Genomic DNA, 14,724 nt, shown 5'->3' with positions numbered 1-14,724 from the left:
ATTGGCAACACAATGAGGGTATTGTTTATTAGTTTGTACATAGAGAATTTGCGCAATTAACTAAAAGTTATAAGTCCCTGCAAATCTAGAACAACGCCAAGCAATAAGGTTTGTGATTCCTGGCAGGTTTTGTTCGCTCGGCTTGGAAAAGTGGAGAGAAAAAAATACGTAACGTGTCGCCAAGCGGGTGGCAATAATAATAATGTACGTCCCAGTAAGAAAGGTTGATTATTTGCCGAGGCGCTACAGTTTTGGTTACTGGAATATGTCGACAATACACCAGAGCTTGCGAAAGAGAAAACAAAATAATAATAATAATAATATTCACACAAAAAGGAATCATGTAATCTTGTATGTGCCACATGTTACCATGAGTTTAATTAAAATGCATCAGCAAATTGGTACAATAATAAATGAGATTCACAAGTTGCTTTTTCAACTTTAAAATTGCCTCGTTTTTTTTTTTTCAAATCCTAAATCTAATCTCGGAGGATGACTGATGATCTGATAAAAAAAATAAGGTTGACGCAAAACTTTAGTGACACCTCCCCCTGAATCATCATCAGCATTAGACATATAATGATGCCCTCGGCCCTGCCAGGCAGGTTCTTTTTTGTCTCTTCTACATTGCACCAGCGTCTTGTTTCATACGTAAACAACTCCTTTTTTTTTTTTTTTTTTTTTTTTTCCCTGTTGTATCGTCATGTCGTCGTCCGAGGGCGACAACGAGAAGCAGCTTCATGCAAGCGATGCGCCCATCAGGCACGCCACCGAAAGCCGTGGCGTGAATTTGGATAGCAGCACGCTTACTGGCAAGGATTCTCCCGGAGTTATTCGCATCGAGGCCATCTCGGCCACGTTCACGCTCACCGACCGCATCGTCATCTTTGGCAGCCTGTTTCTCATTGCCTACTGCTACGGCCTGGACGGCATGACCAGATACACGTACCAGGCCACAGCCACGGCATCGTACGCATCGCATTCGCTGCTGGCCACGATCAACGTGCTTAGGTCAGTCATCGCATGTGCTGCTCAGCCAACCGCAGCCAAGATTGCTGACGTGTTTGGCCGTGTCGAAGTTATCGCGGTTTCGATTTTTTTTTACACGCTCGGCACGATCGTTGAGGCCTGCTCGACTAACGTCCAAGCATTTTCTGCAGGTGCCGTGCTGTACCAGATTGGCTACACCTCGATTCTTCTTCTTGTCGAAGTCTTGGTTGCAGATATCACGTCGCTCAAGACAAGGTTGTTTTTCTCTTACATCCCAGCGCTTCCATTTATCGTGAGTTTTCAAAAAAAATTTTTTTTAATATGTGGTTCCTAAATAATAACACGCTTGCGTTCTCGCTAGATCAATACCTGGGTATCTGGAAACATTACTAGTCGTGTTCTCAAAAATTCAACTTGGCAGTGGGGTGTCGGCATGTGGGCAATTATCTATCCAATCTGCAGCATCCCGCTCATCCTATCACTCCTTGTCATCAACCGACGTGCAAAGAGATCTGGCGCGCTTGATAATTACAAGTCACCTTACAAGCTTCTTGGCTTTAAAAAACTTATCGTGGCATTATTCTGGCAGCTGGATGTTGTCGGAATCATTCTTTTGATTGCAGTTTTAGCCCTGATTCTTGTTCCGTTCACTATCGCCGGTGGCGTGTCTGAGCAATGGAAGACTGCCAAGGTCATTGCTCCCCTTGTGATTGGATTCGTGCTTGTGCCATTTTGGGTTTACTGGGAGAACACTACCCGTCATCCCATGGTTCCGTTTAGACTTTTAAACAATCGTGGAGTTTGGAGTGCGCTTGCCATTGCCGTCATTCTTAACTGTGCCTGGTATTTGCAAGGGGACTACCTCTACACTGTCTTGGTCGTGTCCTTTGATGAGTCAGTATTGTCTGCCACGAGGATAACGTCGCTGTATTCGTTCGCATCAGTCATTACCGGAGCCATCACGGGTCTGGTCGTCATCAAGGTCAGATATCTGAAGCCGTTTGTGATTGCAGGAGCCGGACTTTTCCTTGTTGCGTATGGCTTGTTGATCCATTTCCGTGGCGGCGCCGAAGGCAATGCGCATTCGGGCATTATCGGTGCCCAAATCCTTCTTGGCATCGCCGGCGGACTTGTTCCATACACCACGCAGGCATCCATTCAAGCAGCTTCTCTTCATGAATACCTTGCCGTCGTGACCGGAATTTTTTACAGCAGTTACAACATTGGATCTGCTCTCGGAAACACAATCTCTGGTGCAATCTGGACTCAAGTCTTGCCGGGAAAGCTCGAACAAGCACTCGGCGACCCGGTCCTTGCAGCTTCAGTTTATGGCGACCCGTTCACGTTTGCGGCCACTTATCCGGTCGGCACGACCGAACGAGACGCGGTCGTGATTGCATACAGGCATACGCAACGATTGCTTTGCATCACTGGTATTTGCCTTATCGTTCCCATGCTGGCATTCGCGTTCGGACTTAGGAATCCACAGCTGGGTAATGAACAGTCATTACCCATTGCTGAAGTCGACCCTACCCGCAAAGAATCAGTGGCTGAGCAGGTTATCGACAAGTCCGCAAGCACTTCAAAGTAAATTATAGACAATATATGGGTTTTAAAAAAAAGTTTTATTTCTTTTTTCGTATGTTGTTTTGATTAGGCTTGTTTAATGATCGGGTACGTTAGATAGAAAACGTTAATAGGGATTTAAATTCAAATTTTGAACGCGGGGACTTGAAATTCGCTCATAAAAAAATTAATGTAAGCACTATATATAGATATCCAAACTCGAGTATTTCAAAGAAGACAACCATGCTTTTCCAAACCGTCCTGTACGACAACCAAAAAGAAATCTTGACATGTGAATATCGTGATTATAAAATTCAAGCGATGGGTGAAAGGACGATTCACGGTCATTCTATACAAGACTCTACCTGACTTGCTGGTTGTAGTTATCGCTTAGTGATGATTATTATAAAAACTAGTTAACGAGCTTAATCAAATTACTTTTTTTTTTTTTTTTTTTTTTTTTTTTGACAGGAATTTATACAAAGTAAGACAACTATTAGATCCAGGTTGCACACCGAGTAAGAGCCAAAAAAAAAAACAGCCATTCATACCTGGTCATGAAATCGGGCTCGAGCGATTTTGAAATTTAATCATCTTTGAATGAAAAATAAAACCTGTTTGTCTAATCTAATCTTTGTTTCTCATATTTTTACAAAGATCATCAAGGGATAGAACGTTTTTAACAGTTGAAAAAAACGACCATTTTCTAATTTATGTATTGAATTTGAAATTGGTTCGTGTCATGTTGCCATCCATTCAATCAAGCTATAACGGTTTCGCATATTTCAATCAGTTTAATACAAAATTCTGGTTACCAGTTATGTCGATTATTAATAGCAATGAATAATAGCTCTGGAAAAACATATTTTAATTTGTTCAAGCAATTTTTTTTTTTTTTTTTTCAAAAAAGTAGGTTTCAACATGTGCTGGATCAAAATAAAAAAAAGATAAATAAATATTCATTATACCAAACTTGATTACTTTTTGGCATCCAAATCCTCAAGCGTTTCTGGATTGTGGGTAACAGTATGGCCATGTTGATCTTGAAAAAGAACTAAAAAAAAAAAAAAATTGTTATCTCAAAACTTGCTGATTCAATTTTTTTTTATTGGTGTTACCTTTAGGAGGATTTTTCACATGTTCTTGTTCCGCCTTTTTGCTGGTTTCAACGATTTCGATAACCTATCATTACTTTTAGCTTATTAAATCTGATAATCCATATTTTGCTTGCATGCACATCAAACTAACTTTTCCTTCTCGTTTACCGCCTCGAAATTTTGTATATACAGTGTCATCTTTGTTAATGGGGTTGTCGTTCTTATCTCTAATTTTTTCTGACATTTTTGAATCTGGTTTGAAATCGGCGCTTTAAAAAGTTAAGAGATGCTACGATCGATCGAACATATGGGTGATGATCAAGTTATTGTAAATCAGGGAGGGAAGGTATAATAAAACATTTTCAAGCATGCAGATCAGTACTTTATTAGAACGTTGTAAATTTTATTGATTCCCAGCAAAGACTGGTCTCTATAAAGAATGGACCACGAAAAGCGAAAAGTCATCTGAATTGAACCGACAAGCTTAAGCATTACAAGATTAAGGCATTCAGAGTAAACGATTATGTCGTGAGGGGTTCCACATCTACAAGTATTGGGTTTTGATTAGTTACTCCATTTCTTGTCATTTAATTGTGTTGTGAGTGTCGAATGCCGCGCGTACTTAAAACTCAGCCGCCGGATAAGATATACCAACGTTTACCACTATCCTATAGATGCATAGAAAAGTAGACTGCATATCATGCCCATAAATCTATAGAGAATAACCTACGATTTAAATGAACAGTACATAAAGTAGTTCACACTAATTTTTTTTTGTTTTGATTGGAAAAGTCTTGTTCTAAATTTAACTTTCAAATGGAACGATCTATTGCAATTTTTTAAATCATGAAATTATTACTGTACGCATTGTCAGTATTATTTTATCTGCAATGTGCAGCACAAGGTTTAAAATTCGATAACCGGCCGAGCAAGGAATTAGATGCAGTGAAGCCAGGCCAGCATAGATTTGACCAATCGGTCCTTGCAATAATTCAACGAGACACAATTGCACTCGAGAACGGAACGTCTGAATCAGTTACACTCACAAGCGGCCAGACCCAACAATTGAGTTATTCGAGACAAAAATTGGATAATACCATATATGCTTATGCGACAGTATGCAACCAACCTATTGCCATTGAGGGATTGACCGTCTCAGCTTCAGACTATTCAGGGTTAAGGTTGCAATTTCTCGGCCTGTCATCAGCTGACAATGATGCCAAAGCGGAAGAATCAAACGCGAGCGTTAACAAAGAGTTTGAATACGGAATCGTGCAGACCAGTTTTAATGGAACGAACGACATTCAAATCTCGGTAGTCGCGCCGTCGTACGACTCAAGCAAATGGACTGGCACTTGGTCACTACAGATTTTGATACTAGAATTGAGTACGGCAACAAATTTTGCATTATTTTATGAGCAAGGCGGACTGTACTCACTCGATACCGACTTTGAATCTGGTCTGTTACTGAGCGAAGTAATTCCCACCAACGTTACTCAGCCACCTTACGACTTGTTTGTTTTTGACGGCAGCAATCTGGGCATTAATTCTTTGCAAATGTCATATTGTGCAATTAAGAATGCAAACGCGCAATTCACGCAAGCGGATGCGGATGTTAGCTTAACAGGCAAGTTGTGGGGTGCAAAAACGAGACAATTATTTTTTTTGAAGGACCTATCAGCAGCAACAGAATATCAGGCATACATTGTTAACTCAGAAACCTACGATACTGAGATTGGCACTGTTTTCCCTGGCATTACATTTGCTACCAAAAAAGGTTTTTTTTTTTTTTTTTTTTTTCCAATTTTTGGTTTGAAATTGCAGAACGGTCAAATTAACTAATCATGGCAACAGATGAAACCTGCAGATTAGTATATGATTTAGAATTTTGTTCGGAAGTAGCGTATGCGGTTCCGTCGTCTTCAAGTGCACTTTCTCGAGATGCACTTAAGGAATGGTATGACAATACGACTCAATCGTTATTCCATGGGTTTAATCTTACACTCCAACTTATGTCATGTGATGTCAATGAACACGTGCGATACACCATAATGAGAACATGCGATAACTGCCGAGATTCTTACAAGAGATGGCTTTGCGGAACCATGATTCCACGATGCACGGATACGTCAGTCGGTGGCGTTGGCAATGATACTTCGGGCACGATATTTCGCCCGGTTAACAGTTCAAGGAACGATTTAATTATCACAGAGTTAGCTCCGGACCCGTATCTAGAATTGCTTCCATGTGCTCAAACGTGCTATTCTGTCATGCAAGATTGTCCTTCGGACTTACAATTCCAATGTCCCATAAATGGCAAGGGACTTAATGAATCATATTCATTAATTGCTGATTCTGATCTTTCCGTGCAGTATTTTCAACATAGACCTACTTGCAATTTCCTTGGCGGACTTCAAAAGAACAATGCTCCCGATGCGAACAAAACGAACGCACTAACGCTAGTGATGTTTTTTTTAACTACTTTGATCTTGCACCAGGTATGAGAGGAAAACACGCAAAAACAATTTTTTTTTACAAATTGTCATGTATGGGCATGTACAAGGTTAGTCATGGTAATCAAAGCCTGCGACCCCGGAATCGCAAATCAGATTTCAAACTCCAAGTGGCTGTTGAAGATTTTTAAAACTTAATCAGAGATATGTTTGCAGTGATTGATGCTCAACAAATTGATATAAAAACATGAGAACGAAAATTACATTTCCACATCGTCTCAGAGAGTTTTTTGAATAATTAATGGAAATATAGACATGTTTCATTATTTTGAATTAATTTTCAAAATTTTTTTTTTTTAATGGGTTAAACCATCATGTATAGTCCAATTATTGTTTTTGCTTTCTTTTGAGTATATAAAAAAAGCAGGTGCATTTGTGACCAAAAATATAACTGGCTAATTAAAAAATATAAAAAAAAATATTTGCGATGTCTGTGGATCGAACACAGGACCTTCAGATTTACTTAAACTAAAGTTGTACTTCAGTCTGACGCTCTCCCAACTGAGCTAACCCCGCATTTCATGATTTTCTAATAATTTAATCTTATATAAAGCTATAAATTGGCTAGGGTTAGGTCCGTAAAATTGACAGTTTATGTATTACAATATTTAAATTTTTTGTACAAGCCGTTGTAGTATAGTGGTCAGTACAGCTCGTTGTGGCCGAGCAGACCTCAGTTCGATTCTGGGCAACGGCATTATTATTTTTAATTTTTTCCTTACAAGTTTTATAAAACGAATTGTAATTTAACGAGTTTCTGTCGTTAGTTATAAATATTATTTTTTTTGAACTATAAAATGTAACTTGAATTTTTTTTTTTAGCGATAAAAAAGCGTTTCGACAAACGAAATTGACGTAAAACTACTGATGTTGAATGGGGAATGAAGTGGTTAAAAACCTTTTACTTTTTTTTCCTACTATGCTTGTCATTACAAAGCATGTTTTTCTTTCTGATTATATTGCTTAAAAAAATCATGTTTGATTGTGATTTGTAAATATGTTCCGTTGTTTTGAAGTGTAAGCACATATTTGAAGCCAGCCTTTTTTTTTGGTTTTTCTTTCGTAGCATTTCAATAACCATGGGAATTTGCTATAGTAACAAGCAAGTCAAAAAAAAATGGGTTTACTATATTTCAGCTTGTAAATATTTTGTGTATACCGATATGGTTTAACATTTCCCATGTCTCAATTCCTGCTTTTCTGAAAGGTCTTTTCGATTTGGGTTGTACCAGGATGGTGATGATGATGATGATGATCGTGATTCGTGCGCGATAGCGATAACAAAAAGACGGGCAATTATGCAAGACAATTAATTACCGGGCACAAGGGAATCCAAATTAGTTCAAGGTAGCCCCTTTTTTTCAGTAGGATCACGTATTTATATTTTTACCACAATACCAAACAAGCTTAAATACATACCTGACTTGTTCACGTTTCATATTCTTCTCGTACAAAGGTTTAGGCAGGTATGTATGCTTGATCTAGTTTTGCAGAATTGCGATTATGCCGGTTCCTTATGATCAGAATCAAATGTGTAATATCTTCAGTTGAAATGTTGAAATGAAAATTTATGTGGATGTTGATTATTTTTTTTTTGCATTCACAGTATGGCAAACTGATTAACATTTAGTGCATGCGTTTCTGATTATGCAACGGTGCTGGCAACTGCGGTCTCTTGTCTTGAGTTGAAATATTGAAATACTAATTTTTGTACTCAGTGTTTCTTGGTTTTGGTCAAAATATTAGATTATAATTATTACACTAATCATTGAATTCTTGGACCTTGCTTAAAAAAAAAAATGTCTGGCCGCATTGCGCGACCGACTGGATACATCCCGCTTCCAACCTCAGATGATAATGAGAACCCACTCGAGTCACAACTTGATACGTTTTCCATATCTCGAAGGTATGTATAAAAAATAGTTTTTTTTATGTCAATGAATTGATTTAACTAACGAGGTAAAAAAAAAAATTAGTACTGTTTCGCAAGACGGTGTTGATCAACTTTCGGCCGGTGATAATTCTGAGGAATCAGCTAGCACCGTACCACTTTACGACAACAAGAGTATAATATCTATCAATGAAAACATATCAGATCATGATCTTCGTACATTAAGACGAGTTCCTGATCGATTGCCAATCGCAGCCTGGCTGGTTGCAGTAGTTGAACTCTGCGAAAGGTTTACATATTACGGTACGATGATTTTGATGGGGTTCTTTTTAATAATTTTCTAATGATTTTTTTTTGTTGTTAAAAGGAGTCAGCGGCGTTTTTATGAATTATATGCAAAATCCACCAGGAAACCCATCCCGGCCTGGTGCGATTGGTCTGGGGCAAAGCAAGGCCTCCGCGCTAAATTATTTTTTCCAATTTTGGTGTTATCTTACTCCAATTATTGGAGCCATTATTGCTGATGAATATTTGGGCAAGTATAAAACTATTTGCATTTTTTCAGGTATATATGCTGTTGGAGTTTTTGTTCTTTTCATCACGTCGCTGCCTGCGGCAATTGCCAATCACGCTTCATTAGGTGGCTTGGTAATCGCAATGATTGTAATTGGGTTTGGCACCGGTGGCATAAAATCTAACGTATCACCGTTGATTGCTGAACAATACACAAATACGAAAAAATTTATTAAGGAATTAAAATCTGGAGAACGCGTGATTGTAGATCCGGCGGTCACGATTCAGTCACTTTTTATGATTTTTTATTTGTGCATCAACATTGGTTCATTATCAGCAGTCGCCACCACGTTTTTGGAAAAAGAAGTTGGATTTTGGTCTGCGTATTTGCTTCCGTTCATTTTTTTTTTCGTCGGCATTATTGCGCTCGCGATCGGGTCACCATTTTACGTCAAAAAGCCACCAGCGGGTTCGATCGTGCCGCAAGCATTTCGAACAATATATATTGCAATCACGAGTAAGAATTATTTTTTGAATGCCAAGCCATCGTTTAGGGAAGAGCATGGCCTGTCAGCAGTGCCGTGGACGGATCATTTTGTGGATGAAGTGAGCCGCGCATTTATTGCTTGCAAGGTGTTTATATTTTATCCCATATATTGGTTAGTATATGGTCAGATGATGAACAATTTTATATCGCAAGCTGGCGAGATGAATACTCATGGCATATCCAATGATTTCATGCAAAATATTAACCCTATTACTATTATCATATTCATCCCGGTCTGTGATTTGATTGTTTATCCAACTTTACGCAAAATTGGCATACCTTTTAAACCAATAAGTAGAATTTTTATGGGATTTATATTTGCATCGATCGCAATGGCGTATGCGGCTATTGTTCAGCATTTAATCTATCAGGCCGGCCCTTGTTATGAATTTCCCTTGTCCTGTGCAGAGTCAGCTAACGGCAACGTGCCAAATGATATTCACGTTGCGATTCAAGCACCAGCATATTTTTTTATTGCTTTGTCAGAAATTTTTGCTTCCATAACCGGTCTTGAGTATGCTTACACGAAAGCTCCCAATTCCATGAAATCATTTGTCATGTCCGTTTTTTTGTTGACGAACGCGTTCGGTGCCGCCATTGGCATCGTGATTTCACCAACCGCAAGAGATCCAAACATGGTGTGGACGTATGCAATCTTGGCAGCCGTCACGTTTGTGGTTGGCATATTGTTTTGGATCAAGTTTTCGAAATTGAATGAGGAAGAGGACGAGTTGAACGCAATTGATGAGATTTCGGTCGACGAACGGTTAAACAACGAAGCCTTGGGCACGTTAAACATTGCTTAAAGTTTTATTGCATGGGTTGATTTATTTTTGTTGGTTATAAGATTTTTTTTTTTTTTTTTTGGTGCTTTTGCAAAGTGCAAAGCGGAGGGGTCACAGCTAGGTCAGAATTTAATGTTTTTTTTTAAAGATTTTTTTGTTACATGGAATAGATTTTAAATTAAATTTATTTTTGAACAGGTTTTTCATATTTATGCTGTTTTGATTAAAAAATGTCATTAATACGTACATGTTATTTGGTCGTTGCCATGAATAAGTTTATGATACAACACATTAAAAAAAAGAAAAAAAGAAAAAAAGAAAAAAGAAAAACTCCTGCTGCAATAAACAAATGGCAAGAAAATTAATTAAACTTCCAACTCATGACCCGATGCCGGCCGTTCACGCAGCCATGTCATCCTTGGGCCAGACCGTGCCCGTTCTGAGACCTTGAATCCAAACAAGTGCAACTGGAAAGTTTCCCAACCAACGGATTCACTATCCGATGTTGTTTGCGTTGCTGTTGTCGTGGCAGCCGTGGCTGAATTTGAAGCCGGATCGTCATCACTGCTGTTGTTGCCGTCGTCCTTGTCAAACACGCGATCGGCATCAAGATGATCATGGCCGGTTGGGCTCTTGTCTAACCTGTTTTGCGCAACCGCGGCCGTGGCAGCCGTCAACTTGTCCTCAAACTTAACCACCTTGAAATCACCATACGGGTTGGGCAATTCCGTATAGGTCTTTAAAAAAGCACCTGCAAAACTGGTGCCAAAAAATGCGCCATCGATCTCGCTTTCTTCCTTGCCCGTAGGAGTGTAAATGTCGGCACATGAAGGACAGTAAAGCTTGATCGTGTCGTGACCGGGCAGGTCGGACGTGCCGACCGGCAACACCGGCTGCCGGTTGCATAAGTACCGTGGGCATGCGCCGAAATGTTGCAGGTCAAATTTTTCTGCCATCACAGCCAATCCGGACCGGCTTAATAAAAACCTGGCGTGCACTAATCCGTAAAGCAATTCGGCAGAGTTTTCAATTATCGGCATGTTTGGTAACCTGGAAGCGTCATCTGGATCGGGATCGTAATCGAGAATCATGTCTAGTGCTTCCCTGTAATGAGGCACGAGGGATGACAATCCTGTCAAATTAAAATCATCTTCGATGAATTCCTCTGATACTTCTGCAAAAAATTCGTGACCTTTGATTGAACAAAAAGATGAGATCCAGGTATCCATTTCAGAATGCGACGAACCAGATTCTAAATGAATTTTTTTAGTTAAAAACAATAATCAAGCAAAAAAAAAAATATCTTTCGATAACGGCTATATACCATAATAAGAATCCTCATCTTCTTGCGCGACAGGTACTGAATCTAATGCCGTGTCTTGGCCTCTGTCTGCCTGCTCATGATTGCCTGCAACGTTCTTATCCCTTTGGGACGTCAAATCTCTAAATTCGTATTCAACGCCTTCCATTCGTGAATGCCCTCTAGAGGTTGAATCACCTTGTTCCATTTTATGAAAGACAAAAAAAAAAAAACACTTGAGCCCGTTTATGATCTAATCAAGCTATTTGCACGCAAAAGTAAATGCGCTGGGAGAATGATTGCACGATTATTCAATTCAATAGTGAGTTTCGATCAGAACAGGTTCATCGATACAAGATATTCAAAAGCTAGTAGGCAGTTGACGATGATTACATGGAACGTTTGCATATAACGACCGACCAACGAGTAAATATTTCATGAACCGTCAAAATTCCGCCCAACCTGGGTTTGAGCCGGGTAAAAAAAAGTGAAGCGCACATGGCACACTACAACAGCTTATTCGAAGATTACTTTAGATTTGTACAAAAAACGTCGTAACGCTATACAATTTTATTTATTCCTTGTTCCTTTTGCAATACACTTTTACACACACACAAATCATGTTTAGAACTTCATGAGATGTGGCTTGTCACCCTTCTTCAAGCTGAAGCTGCTGGCAAGGTACGCCTTAAGAGCCGGAACCTTCTTGATCTCAGCCAACAGAGCCTTGTCGACCTGCTTTTGGTCGGCAACACGGGCCTCGCTGACAGCCTTCTTCTGCTTCTTCTCATCATCACCAAAGAATTCGGTCTCGCCGTCAGCCTTCTTCGAGGCCTTGTCCTTGGCGAAGTAAGCGGTGCCGAACTTTGAAACATCAACGGACTCAACAGGAACAATGGTGGAGGTGGCAATAACGTAACGGGCATTGACTCTGTAAAACAGTGATTAGAATGAAAATCGCACACAGTAGTAAAACTTGTAAATAATTTTCATACCTCCGCAGAGGGACGCCGTTAACCTTGAAAGGACCGGTCACGAGAAGGGTTCCGTCTTCAAAAGACTTCAACAAGACAACTCTCTTTCCTCTGAATCTGCCAGCAAGGATGATCAAAATGGCACCAGGTGCAAGAGAGGCACGAATGTTGGCAGGACGGGCAGTCTTGCGAGCCTTGAATAGAATAGTTAGCCATGATGATTCAAGAGATGTACCATGCATCCGTGTCATATAAAACAAGCCATACCTTCTTCAAAGCTGGGATATCGGTGGTGGAGTACCACTTAGGGGCCTTGTTGGCCGGGATGGTCCGCTTGCCGCCGTTCTTAGCCTAAAAGCCACAAGGTCAATAATTCATCCCATACAAGACACAATCGTCCCGTCGTTGCCAGAAAACATGGCGTACGTGTAATCAAAACAAAAGCACTTGTAAAAGATCGACATGTGACGTGCGACGTTGTTGTCCATGAGCGGCCGCCAATATCAGCAAGCCAAGTCCCACGACCACGTCCCTGATTTGCAGTGCGATTGAAGTGACAAGACCAAACCTGACAACAACAACGAGAACAACAATAATGAAGACTTACTCCTCCAATTTCTTTGGTAACTGCGCTCATCTTTTCTGCCGAGTTGTGATGAATAAAACCGGAGTTGTTGTTGAGTATTTGACGATGGCTTCAGTTCTGGCGGTTCCAACGTTTCGTGATGTCGACAAAGATTCCGTCGCGGTTTGGGTTTTGTTTGTGTCTAGGTACCGCCAGATTGCTAACAAAATGTATGGCGCAGCCGCGTACCTTTCACAGTTGTGCCGGCGGCCTGTGCCACCGCACAATCAGCGCTGCCCTGGCCGTGACTGCGTTAGGGTGGAACACTTAGGGTATTGGTTTAACACGTGATTAAAGCAGGGTAAAGTAAGCAGTACGGCATTGTTAGTCATGAGTTTAGTTCGGAGTGATTTGGAAGTGTGAGAGATTATGTATAATTTTTTTATTTTATTGGTTTTGGCATGTCTGCCCTTTAAATTTCAGCCCAGAAAAGACAAGAAAAATCACACAATGATCGATTTTTTAAACCTGGTGGGCGGTCTATTATGTTTATCTGCCCAAACTAGACCAGACATTGCGTTCGCAGTTGGAAATTATGCAAGAAGGTACTTGGATATGTCGAAGGTACAATAGATTATGGTTTATAAATCAGTCTTGAGGATAAGGTAGATTTAGTGGTTTATTTAGGTGCAGAATGGGATGGAAGAAAATAAATGGTTATGTGGCAAAATTTGCAGGGTGTTTCAATTAGTTGGTAATCAAGCAAGCAGAGTATGATCTCTTTGAGTTCCACAGAGTCAGAGTATATTCAACTCAGTCAGACTAAATAGCTCCATACCTTTCTGGGAGAAGAATCAAGGTTCATGAAGAAGATACCTAGTCATCAATTGCGTTATCAGACAATTCTTTGTTCCACAAAAAAAGCAAGCATTTTAACATTCAATCTCATTATGTTAGAGACATGGTGGCAAGACAGATTATAGTTATAGAATAATGTCAAACTGATAAGATGCTTGCCCGACAGAACGACGAAAAGTGCTGGGTGAAAATAAATTCGTCTTATATTACATCGGCTCGATTAAGATGGAGAATTCTTTCCCTATTTGAGGCATGGAGTTGGCTCCATTTGTTATCTGAGTTGATCTTATTTAGATGTACATCACCAAATAATCGGCTTGAAATGACATCGCCATTGGCTTGCGAGATTTTTATAAACAAACTTTGATTCAGCCAAATTTGAAAGCATTTCCACACATTTGCAAGGTCGCGCCTGTGTCTGCGATCCAATCCAACACAACAGACAACTCCATCAGTCGAGTCGTGAAACAACTTTTCCAGCACTTTACTGTATCCGACGTGTGTGACAGTATTGCGAACAAGTGCCTGGTTAAGTCTTATCTGTCCATCCTTTACATTGTGGACCTTTTGAGCTTGCTGTGGTTTCTTCTTTCTATGTGCATTGCTCCTTGGGATGCCACCGGGATAAACAGCATCAAAACAGAAGGCAGCGTCGTGTCCTTTCCTCCGACATAGAAAACAGTGATTAACATTGTTGTGCCCGTCAACATTCTCTGGATTGTATCTGTGCTTACATTTATTGCAGCAGCCACATCCTGAAGTACGACCAGACATAACATACAAATTCCCTTTATTGACTTCTTTGCTTGGCATAGCGTCGAATTTGAGTCTCACTTTGTCTTTGAAAACGTTGTAAATGTCTTCAAGAGGCTCTGGTTGACCAATAATAGAATCCACAATGGTACTGAATTCTGAGGAGTAAGGATAAATTCGAGAATACGCAACTTGAAATTTTAAACTTTGTGAAAGTTCTGCTCCTCTTTTGGCAAACGTTGCATACAGGCGATCCATTTTTTTTTTTCATTCTGGCTTATATGTGACAGTATTACTCGGAATGTTGAACATATTCATATTACTTCTTTGATGAACATCCAGTGATTTGTTCTATTGCCTTTATTACATTCC

General features: G+C 39.9%; 8 protein-coding genes and 2 non-coding genes across 10 annotated transcripts; 4 read left to right on the top strand and 6 right to left on the bottom strand.

The window, feature by feature from the left end:
* Nucleotides 1-18: 18 nt before the first annotated feature.
* V1514DRAFT_329247 (uncharacterized protein) lies at nucleotides 19-394 on the bottom strand. Its single transcript, XM_066927313.1, has 2 exons — nucleotides 169-394; nucleotides 19-136 (listed from the first exon to the last, which is right to left on the bottom strand). Exons 1-2 carry the CDS (start codon nucleotides 362-364, stop codon nucleotides 57-59), a joined length of 276 nt encoding a protein of 91 aa, XP_066784010.1. The 5' UTR covers nucleotides 365-394; the 3' UTR covers nucleotides 19-56.
* A 197-nt stretch (nucleotides 395-591) lies between these two features.
* Nucleotides 592-2,778, top strand: V1514DRAFT_292561 (MFS transporter). The gene is made up of 2 exons (XM_066925351.1): nucleotides 592-1,282; nucleotides 1,352-2,778. The coding sequence occupies exons 1-2, from the start codon at nucleotides 704-706 to the stop codon at nucleotides 2,579-2,581; spliced, it is 1,809 nt and encodes a 602-aa protein (XP_066784009.1). The 5' UTR covers nucleotides 592-703; the 3' UTR covers nucleotides 2,582-2,778.
* Nucleotides 2,779-3,533: 755 nt separating this feature from the next.
* Nucleotides 3,534-3,897, bottom strand: V1514DRAFT_319446 (uncharacterized protein; the record flags this gene model as incomplete). Its single annotated transcript, XM_066925939.1, has 3 exons — nucleotides 3,534-3,610; nucleotides 3,675-3,738; nucleotides 3,805-3,897. The coding sequence occupies 3 exons, from the start codon at nucleotides 3,895-3,897 to the stop codon at nucleotides 3,534-3,536; spliced, it is 234 nt and encodes a 77-aa protein (XP_066784008.1).
* A 372-nt stretch (nucleotides 3,898-4,269) lies between these two features.
* V1514DRAFT_329241 (stretch-activated Ca2+-permeable channel component-domain-containing protein) lies at nucleotides 4,270-6,560 on the top strand. The gene is made up of 2 exons (XM_066927312.1): nucleotides 4,270-5,430; nucleotides 5,508-6,560. The coding sequence occupies exons 1-2, from the start codon at nucleotides 4,500-4,502 to the stop codon at nucleotides 6,155-6,157; spliced, it is 1,581 nt and encodes a 526-aa protein (XP_066784007.1). The 5' UTR covers nucleotides 4,270-4,499; the 3' UTR covers nucleotides 6,158-6,560.
* A 29-nt stretch (nucleotides 6,561-6,589) lies between these two features.
* Nucleotides 6,590-6,682, bottom strand: V1514DRAFT_t31. Its single transcript has one exon. It is a non-coding gene; the product is annotated as a tRNA-Phe (tRNA).
* Nucleotides 6,683-6,791: 109 nt separating this feature from the next.
* V1514DRAFT_t33 lies at nucleotides 6,792-6,863 on the top strand. The gene has a single exon. It is a non-coding gene; the product is annotated as a tRNA-His (tRNA).
* A 1,102-nt stretch (nucleotides 6,864-7,965) lies between these two features.
* On the top strand, nucleotides 7,966-9,923 carry V1514DRAFT_319444 (POT family-domain-containing protein; the record flags this gene model as incomplete). Its single annotated transcript, XM_066925938.1, has 3 exons — nucleotides 7,966-8,072; nucleotides 8,143-8,360; nucleotides 8,425-9,923. 3 exons carry the CDS (start codon nucleotides 7,966-7,968, stop codon nucleotides 9,921-9,923), a joined length of 1,824 nt encoding a protein of 607 aa, XP_066784006.1.
* A 167-nt stretch (nucleotides 9,924-10,090) lies between these two features.
* V1514DRAFT_329234 (casein kinase II regulatory subunit-domain-containing protein) lies at nucleotides 10,091-11,639 on the bottom strand. The gene is made up of 2 exons (XM_066927311.1): nucleotides 11,227-11,639; nucleotides 10,091-11,154 (listed from the first exon to the last, which is right to left on the bottom strand). The coding sequence occupies exons 1-2, from the start codon at nucleotides 11,408-11,410 to the stop codon at nucleotides 10,268-10,270; spliced, it is 1,071 nt and encodes a 356-aa protein (XP_066784005.1). The 5' UTR covers nucleotides 11,411-11,639; the 3' UTR covers nucleotides 10,091-10,267.
* Nucleotides 11,640-11,721: 82 nt separating this feature from the next.
* On the bottom strand, nucleotides 11,722-12,893 carry V1514DRAFT_329230 (60S ribosomal protein eL6). Its single transcript, XM_066927310.1, has 4 exons — nucleotides 12,784-12,893; nucleotides 12,444-12,527; nucleotides 12,198-12,370; nucleotides 11,722-12,133 (listed from the first exon to the last, which is right to left on the bottom strand). The coding sequence occupies exons 1-4, from the start codon at nucleotides 12,811-12,813 to the stop codon at nucleotides 11,827-11,829; spliced, it is 594 nt and encodes a 197-aa protein (XP_066784004.1). The 5' UTR covers nucleotides 12,814-12,893; the 3' UTR covers nucleotides 11,722-11,826.
* Nucleotides 12,894-13,800: 907 nt separating this feature from the next.
* V1514DRAFT_329227 (uncharacterized protein) lies at nucleotides 13,801-14,610 on the bottom strand (the record flags this gene model as incomplete). Its single annotated transcript, XM_066927309.1, has 1 exon — nucleotides 13,801-14,610. The coding sequence occupies one exon, from the start codon at nucleotides 14,608-14,610 to the stop codon at nucleotides 13,801-13,803; it is 810 nt and encodes a 269-aa protein (XP_066784003.1).
* Between the last annotated feature and the right edge of the window lie 114 nt (nucleotides 14,611-14,724).

Source organism: Lipomyces japonicus (assembly GCF_038497905.1).
Source record: "Lipomyces japonicus strain CBS 7319 unplaced genomic scaffold V1514scaffold_14, whole genome shotgun sequence".
Lineage (NCBI taxonomy): Eukaryota > Fungi > Ascomycota > Lipomycetes > Lipomycetales > Lipomycetaceae > Lipomyces > Lipomyces japonicus.
Note: the sequence above shows the minus strand (reverse complement) of the source record. Positions and strands in the feature narration are given on the sequence as shown.

Coding starts and splice junctions, on each gene's coding strand:
- V1514DRAFT_329247 (XM_066927313.1), bottom strand. CDS start 364: ATGTGGCACATACAAGATTACATGATTCCTTTTTGTGTGAATATTATT. Junction 137..168: donor CCCGCTTGGCGACACGTTAC/GTATTTTTTTCT, acceptor TTCCAAGCCGAG/CGAACAAAACCTGCCAGGAA.
- V1514DRAFT_292561 (XM_066925351.1), top strand. CDS start 704: ATGTCGTCGTCCGAGGGCGACAACGAGAAGCAGCTTCATGCAAGCGAT. Junction 1,283..1,351: donor TCCCAGCGCTTCCATTTATC/GTGAGTTTTCAA, acceptor CGTTCTCGCTAG/ATCAATACCTGGGTATCTGG.
- V1514DRAFT_329241 (XM_066927312.1), top strand. CDS start 4,500: ATGAAATTATTACTGTACGCATTGTCAGTATTATTTTATCTGCAATGT. Junction 5,431..5,507: donor TACATTTGCTACCAAAAAAG/GTTTTTTTTTTT, acceptor TCATGGCAACAG/ATGAAACCTGCAGATTAGTA.
- V1514DRAFT_329234 (XM_066927311.1), bottom strand. CDS start 11,410: ATGGAACAAGGTGATTCAACCTCTAGAGGGCATTCACGAATGGAAGGC. Junction 11,155..11,226: donor AGATGAGGATTCTTATTATG/GTATATAGCCGT, acceptor AAATTCATTTAG/AATCTGGTTCGTCGCATTCT.
- V1514DRAFT_329230 (XM_066927310.1), bottom strand. CDS start 12,813: ATGAGCGCAGTTACCAAAGAAATTGGAGGA. Junction 12,528..12,783: donor TTACCAAAGAAATTGGAGGA/GTAAGTCTTCAT, acceptor TGTGGCTTTTAG/GCTAAGAACGGCGGCAAGCG. Junction 12,134..12,197: donor AACGGCGTCCCTCTGCGGAG/GTATGAAAATTA, acceptor ACTGTTTTACAG/AGTCAATGCCCGTTACGTTA.